This window comes from Physella acuta, unplaced genomic scaffold, assembly GCF_028476545.2.
Source record: "Physella acuta isolate Inbredline_101_S28 unplaced genomic scaffold, ASM2847654v3 ptg000012l, whole genome shotgun sequence".
Lineage (NCBI taxonomy): Eukaryota > Metazoa > Mollusca > Gastropoda > Physidae > Physella > Physella acuta.
In genome coordinates this window covers 997,501-1,005,565 of record NW_026731532.1, presented here as the reverse complement: position 1 = coordinate 1,005,565, position 8,065 = coordinate 997,501, and the positions used below count along the sequence as shown (strand labels likewise).

At 36.7% G+C, this 8,065-nt stretch overlaps 1 protein-coding gene across 1 annotated transcript in view; it reads right to left on the bottom strand.

The window, feature by feature from the left end:
• Window positions 1–773: 773 nt before the first annotated feature.
• Window positions 774–8,065, bottom strand: part of LOC131934804 (sulfotransferase 6B1-like) — an 11,974-nt gene continuing 4,682 nt past the window's right edge. The window contains exons 4-8 of the mRNA XM_059290936.1: window positions 7,417–7,589; window positions 6,787–6,937; window positions 6,187–6,290; window positions 1,165–1,318; window positions 774–906 (exon numbers count right to left, since the gene is read on the bottom strand). Of these exons, the coding sequence (XP_059146919.1) occupies window positions 788–906; window positions 1,165–1,318; window positions 6,187–6,290; window positions 6,787–6,937; window positions 7,417–7,589 (701 nt within the window). The 3' untranslated portion in view covers window positions 774–787. The remainder of the gene's footprint in view (window positions 907–1,164; window positions 1,319–6,186; window positions 6,291–6,786; window positions 6,938–7,416; window positions 7,590–8,065) is intronic.

Below are 8,065 nucleotides of genomic sequence, written 5' to 3'. Positions count from 1 at the left end.
ACCAAATCGAAAAATCGTAAAATGTACTGTCAAATGAATATAATATCGAGCTGAAATAATAAAATATTGGGGGAAAGGGGATACCAAACTTAAAATGGCTTGATGAGGGATGTTGTGACCCCCCCCCCCCCCCCCCCAAGTCACAGTACACACGACATACTGTCGCCACTTTCTAAGGAAACTGTAAATGTTGTACTTTGTTTTATTGTTGTTGTTTTTTATTGTTTTTTAATTATTTATTTTTATTTATTTTTTGTTGTTTTTTTTTAAATCAAGTATATTTCAAAACACGTTTAAAAAATGTACACATATCCAACCTCATGATAATCTTTTTTTTAAGTTATAACAAACGTTAAACACCATCTTTTTTTTTAACGAAAATACGTTACTTCTCGTTGCAGAAAAGGCAACTTCTCCCTTCTTGTTTTTCTTCGACCCTGAGTCTTTAAACCTAAAGCTGATTTGTCCACAAAACATTAAAAGTACAAAAACAAAATGCTGCCTCAAAAAGCCAAAGTGTTGGCAAAGACGAAGTGCTGTTACACATTAGCTAAGTATAGGCAAGAACAAATTGACGCACAAAGTTAAGTAGCCTTAGTACTGACCAGACACTATGACGTACAGCAGAAAGTCTAACCAAAGTCTTAGGTTTAGAAAAAAAAAATGCCGTGCAATAGTCTACAGATAAAAACAAACTTTTTGCCGAAAACATTTAAAGACATCACAACTAAACAAAGATTAATGAAACAGTATACTAAGTTTTATGAATATATCTTTATTTTGTTATTTATAAAGTATATTTTTGGTTTTGTTCTGAGAAAAGTGTCCCTTCCAAGTTTTTCATTGCCTTATCTACAGCCTCGCTTTGGGCGACAGTGAGACAGTTTTTCCAGTCCCCGACTTGACCTAGAAAAGAAAAAGAAAAGTCAGTTTTACTCTAAGTTAAAAATGTAAGGGTAGAGGATAAATTCTCCATCAAGGAAATAATGAATGAAATATAACTACCAAAAGTTTTAATAAGTTTTAAAAAGGCAAAAAATATATGTTATTAAAATAGCTTTAAAAACTTGAAAAAAATATGTTTAAAATTTATTAAATTATAATTATTTCTTAGATATTCATCATATTAAATTTTAAATTAATATGCAACGAATAACCCCTGACCTTTTCTCATGAGCGCTTTGGACAAGGATTGGCTCTGGTTATAGGTCGTCTTCATAGCATCAGACCCTGCGGCCTTGGCTATCTCCGCCAGAAGCTGGTCATCAAGGTCAAGGTCAAGGAAGGCTGACATCCGCTTCATCACCGTGGGCAGGTCCTGGACGATTGATGTGATCAGCATCGTTATAATATAAACACAGTCGGTCTAATGTAGGATGTGATCAGCATCGTTATAATATAAACACAGTCGGTCTAATGTAGGATGTGATCAGCATCGTTATAATATAAACACAGTCGGTCTAATGTAGGATGTGATCAGCATCGTTATAATATAAACACAGTCGGTCTAATGTAGGATGTGATCAGCATCGTTATAATATAAACACAGTCGGTCTAATGTAGGGTGTGTTCAGCATCGTTATAATATAAACACAGTCGGTCTAATGTAGGATGTGATCAGCATCGTTATAATATAAACACAGTCGGTCTAATGTAGGATGTGATCAGCATCGTTATAATATAAACACAGTCGGTCTAATGTAGGATGTGATCAGCATCGTTATAATATAAACACAGTCGGTCTAATGTAGGATGTGATCAGCATCGTTATAATATAAACACAGTCGGTCTAATGTAGGATGTGATCAGCATCGTTATAATATAAACACAGTCGGTCTAATGTAGGATGTGATCAGCATCGTTATAATATAAACACAGTCGGTCTAATGTAGGATGTGATCAGCATCGTTATAATATAAACACAGTCGGTCTAATGTAGGATGTGATCAGCATCGTTATAATATAAACACAGTCGGTCTAATGTAGGATGTGATCAGCATCGTTATAATATAAACACAGTCGGTCTAATGTAGGATGTGATTGATCAGCATCGTTATAATATAAACACAGTCGGTCTAATGTAGGATGTGATCAGCATCGTTATAATATAAACACAGTCGGTCTAATGTAGGATGTGATCAGCATCGTTATAATATAAACACAGTCGGTCTAATGTAGGATGTGATCAGCATCGTTATAATATAAACACAGTCGGTCTAATGTAGGATGTGATCAGCATCGTTATAATATAAACACAGTCGGTCTAATGTAGGATGTGATCAGCATCGTTATAATATAAACACAGTCGGTCTAATGTAGGATGTGATCAGCATCGTTATAATATAAACACAGTCGGTCTAATGTAGGATGTGATCAGCATCGTTATAATATAAACACAGTCGGTCTAATGTAGGGTGTGATCAGCATCGTTATAATATAAACACAGTCGGTCTAATGTAGGATGTGATCAGCATCGTTATAATATAAACACAGTCGGTCTAATGTAGGGTGTGATCAGCATCGTTATAATATAAACACAGTCGGTCTAATGTAGGATGTGATCAGCATCGTTATAATATAAACACAGTCGGTCTAATGTAGGATGTGATCAGCATCGTTATAATATAAACACAGTCGGTCTAATGTAGGATGTGATCAGCATCGTTATAATATAAACACAGTCGGTCTAATGTAGGATGTGATCAGCATCGTTATAATATAAACACAGTCGGTCTAATGTAGGATGTGATCAGCATCGTTATAATATAAACACAGTCGGTCTAATGTAGGGTGTGATCAGCATCGTTATAATATAAACACAGTCGGTCTAATGTAGGATGTGATCAGCATCGTTATAATATAAACACAGTCGGTCTAATGTAGGATGTGATCAGCATCGTTATAATATAAACACAGTCGGTCTAATGTAGGATGTGATCAGCATCGTTATAATATAAACACAGTCGGTCTAATGTAGGATGTGATCAGCATCGTTATAATATAAACACAGTCGGTCTAATGTAGGATGTGATCAGCATCGTTATAATATAAACACAGTCGGTCTAATGTAGGATGTGATCAGCATCGTTATAATATAAACACAGTCGGTCTAATGTAGGATGTGATCAGCATCGTTATAATATAAACACAGTCGGTCTAATGTAGGATGTGATCAGCATCGTTATAATATAAACACAGTCGGTCTAATGTAGGGTGTGTTCAGCATCGTTATAATATAAACACAGTCGGTCTAATGTAGGATGTGATCAGCATCGTTATAATATAAACACAGTCGGTCTAATGTAGGATGTGATCAGCATCGTTATAATATAAACACAGTCGGTCTAATGTAGGATGTGATCAGCATCGTTATAATATAAACACAGTCGGTCTAATGTAGGGTGTGATCAGCATCGTTATAATATAAACACAGTCGGTCTAATGTAGGGTGTGATCAGCATCGTTATAATATAAACACAGTCGGTCTAATGTAGGATGTGATCAGCATCGTTATAATATAAACACAGTCGGTCTAATGTAGGATGTGATCAGCATCGTTATAATATAAACACAGTCGGTCTAATGTAGGATGTGATCAGCATCGTTATAATATAAACACAGTCGGTCTAATGTAGGGTGTGTTCAGCATCGTTATAATATAAACACAGTCGGTCTAATGTAGGATGTGATCAGCATCGTTATAATATAAACACAGTCGGTCTAATGTAGGATGTGATCAGCATCGTTATAATATAAACACAGTCGGTCTAATGTAGGATGTGTTCAGCATCGTTATAATATAAAGACAGTAGGTCTAATGTAGGATGTGATCAGCATCGTTATAATATAAACACAGTCGGTCTAATGTAGGATGTGATCAGCAACGTTATAATATAAACACAGTCGGTCTAATGTAGGATGTGATTGATCAGCATCGTTATAATATAAACACAGTCGGTCTAATGTAGGATGTGATCAGCATCGTTATAATATAAACACAGTCGGTCTAATGTAGGATGTGATCAGCATCGTTATAATATAAACACAGTCGGTCTAATGTAGGATGTGATCAGCATCGTTATAATATAAACACAGTCGGTCTAATGTAGGATGTGATCAGCATCGTTATAATATAAACACAGTCGGTCTAATGTAGGATTTATACTAGCTTGCAGTCGGCAAGCTTGTTATCAACAACGACGAAAAACATATCATTGATATTATCAAGTACACACTAGGCCAGGGGTCGGCAACCTTTTGAGCCTGAAGAGCCAAAAGTTACAGTTTACATAAGTTCCCAGTTTTTAAAGAGCCACTAAATTTTTATTTCAATATTTTGGCATTTGATTAGGATTAGATCTATACTTTTGATTTGAAATAAATAGCTTTAAATATGAAATAATATTTATACTTAAAAAGAACACTAATATTTCGCACAAAACATATTAAAGTATTATACCTAGCTATTATACCTAATAAAATTAGTAATCTAATAATACGAGAAAAATGGCCCGTTGAGGGAGGATACAACGGGCGCTAGGTTGATAGTGCTGTCTATTTTCTCGGTACTTTAATTTATTCAAAATATGGTCATAGGCATATCCCTAAAACATGCACCTAATCTCAATGACAAAAGTCGCATTTAGAGTCTCTTTCAGGCTACTCTACTTGGGAGGAGGTTTTCGCCCCCCCCCCCCTCCCCCCCCCCCCCCCACACACACACTCCAAAACATGTCTACCGTCCCATTCAACGAAATATAATTATATACTTTTTCCCGTGTCCGCCCCCTCCCAGAAAATTCTACCCCGCCCCCGAAAATTTCAAGTACCCCCCACCCCTCTCCGGGGAGGAAAAAGTCTGAAAGAAACACTGGTCGCATTTGTAGATCATACAAACTAAAGGAAGAATCTGGGCGGGGCTTCGCCCCTACCGGAAAAGATGCTTGAAAAAAAAACTGCCCGCTAAATGCTTTTTAGATTAGAAAAAGTTCCCCCCCTCCGGGGAGGAAAAAGTCTGAAAGAATCACTGGTGTCGCGCTTAGCCACTACGCGAAAAATTGCATTAAAGAAATTGCAAGAAAACCACTTTTTAGATTAGACACATTAATTAGGCGGTAATTTTATTATAGAGTATCGATGAGGAAATTTCTTTTGAGTTGGGGAGGGGGGGGGGGGGGCTCAGACGTTCTTACGCGGGGGTGGGGCTTCGCCCCTACCCGAAGAACTGTATGAAAGAAACTCTTCACGCAAACCACTTAGATTAGACAAAATTGCCTTTTTATTCAATGTTTACTCGAGAATCAATGACGTCATATTACTGTGTGCACTCTCCGGCTTGATATTATTTTCTACTATATGACGTCATACTTCGTTTTTCGAATTACTATGCATGTTTTTAATTTGCTTGTGTTTTCTCTAGAGCGTTCTTGTCAGATACATAGATAGATACACAGATAGATAGATAGATAGATACACAGACAGCGAAACTATTATTATAGATACCAATACGACTATCTCAATCCGCTTTTAAAGCCAATAACTTTTTTTTTCTTTACGGACACCGCCGGCTCAGGCGGTGTCTCCTATAGCCCAGCATGGTCAACTCCGACTACTGGCTCGGATATCGGTCACTTCTGTCTTCGGTTCTCATCGGGCTTATCTTCCTACCGACTGAACGCTTGGTAAACTCGTACCCCACCGTCTCAACCGTAGGAAGCTAATAACGTTTTAAAAAACACGTCACTCATGTCAAATAAATGTATACTGACCGATAGAGAAATGCATTCTGAATAAGAATAATATTCCCCATTTAACGATATTCGAAAAAGTCGGCAGTGGCAAGAATGGAACCTTCGCCACGGGGCTGGCTACAGCACGGTTGTGGGGCTGGGTCTGGTGCCAAAGAGGCTGTCAGCTGTCTGTATACTCTCTACCTCGCCTACTCTCATTGTTTCTGATGAGTGTTTTTATCCTGTTTAAAGTTGTTTTTTTTTCTCTATAATAATTTTAATGAGTTTTAAAAATATTGTAAAATATTTATTAATATTTGTGCATGGAACTGGAGAGTCGCATCTTGACATCAAAAGAGCCGCATGCGACTCGCGAGCCGCAGGTTGCCGACCCCTGCACTAGACCTAGTCAATATTTTAACTAAGATTTAGTCTGTTTCATAAACATTTTGTAAACCTGCTTCATGTCCTCATAAGACACCACCAGTATGGGATGGTCTGGGTGAGATTTGATCACGTGGTCCCATTCTAGATAATAGTCGAAGTAAGATTCGTAGTCGACTGTAGAGAAAGAAACGATTAATATGAGAGAATTACAATTTATATATATATATATATATATATATATATATATATATATATATATATATATATATATATATATATATGTATATTTATATACATATATATATATACATATATATATATATATATATATATATATATATATATATATATATATATATATATATATATATATATATATATATATATATATGCCTATCTTAATTAATTATTTAATAAAAAAATTCATTCATTCATTCATTTTTTAAATTTATGTTTTTATTTATTTATTTTCTTATTTCTTAATATGTACATGTATATAAATGAATATATATATATATATATATATATATATATATATATATATATATATATATATATATATATATATATATATATATATGTAGAGAGAGAGAGAGATGGATGGATGGATGGATGGATGGATGGATGGATGGAGAGACATTAGGATAAGGATAACAACCAAGCAACCTACTTTGCCCCTCCATGTATAAAGGGAACCAACTCTTGAAGGTGCCGTCATATTTGTACAGGTCGAATAACGACACGATATGGTGGTAGTAGGAGACGGCTGTGTCTTTTGGGTTCCTGTAGGTCAGGACTATCTTCGTCTTCTTTTCCGTCAGCTGGAGGCGGGGATAGGTTATGGTTAAGGCAATATATTTATAATAAAGATGCGCTATGGTGTTACGTTTAACTTTAAAGGTAGGCTAGGAATAGTTTTGATCCCCTGAGATAGTTCGTATGTATTGTGGTTTAACTGTGTTTGTTGGTTTGTTTACACTAAGCCGTGTGAAATATTGGGTAGGTAGTCCCACACATCTTACCTGTCTGGGCAGGTAGTCCCACACATCTTACCTGTCTGGGCAGGTAGTCCCACACATCTTACCTGTCTGGGCAGGTAGTCCCACACATCTTACCTGTCTGGGCAGGTAGTCCCACACGTCTTACCTGTCTGGGCAGGTAGTTCACACATCTTACCTGTCTGGGCAGGTAGTCCCACACATCTTACCTGTCTGGGCAGGTAGTCCCACACATCTTACCTGTCTGGGCAGGTAGTCCCACACATCTTACCTGTCTGGGCAGGTAGTCCCACACATCTTACCTGTCTGGGCAGGTAGTCCCACCACAGGTGTGAGTTCAACACCCTGGGGCTGGGCGTGTTTTCTAGAAGATTCATGGGCGAGGCTTCTAAAAACGCCGTGACTTTACCAAATTTTGACGGCACGGCACATTTTTTCACCATCATACTGAGGATTTCCCAGGCCCAATGGCAGCCTAGATAACACAAGTCAGCAGAGTGACAGTTTTCTGAAGTATACACGTCACTTAACCATTTAAATATTATTGTTATTAAATACCCCACCCAATAGAACATAATGTCTTTAAATGTATTTTTCCACTTATTTTAAACAGAGAGGATACTTATCGCACGAAGCTTCCGTGTATACCAATTTTATGGAAACACCATGGAATGACAAAATGAACATTTTATTTCATATAATATGAGAAACCCTTATTCAACAGTACTATAAAAACCCATTGGACTTTCTTAATAGCTCAATTCAATCGCTTTACTGACAGATGAAATTAGCCTATTATTATAGTAGATCATAATTTAGAGAGTTCTCGCGATAGCAAAGTAAATCAATTATTGATCGCTCTTGCAATTATCAATCTTCGAGAGTTTACTGCGGTCCGCAACATTGCACGTATGTCAAGTTGCTCGTATCTCAAAGCAAGTTTCCCCTTTG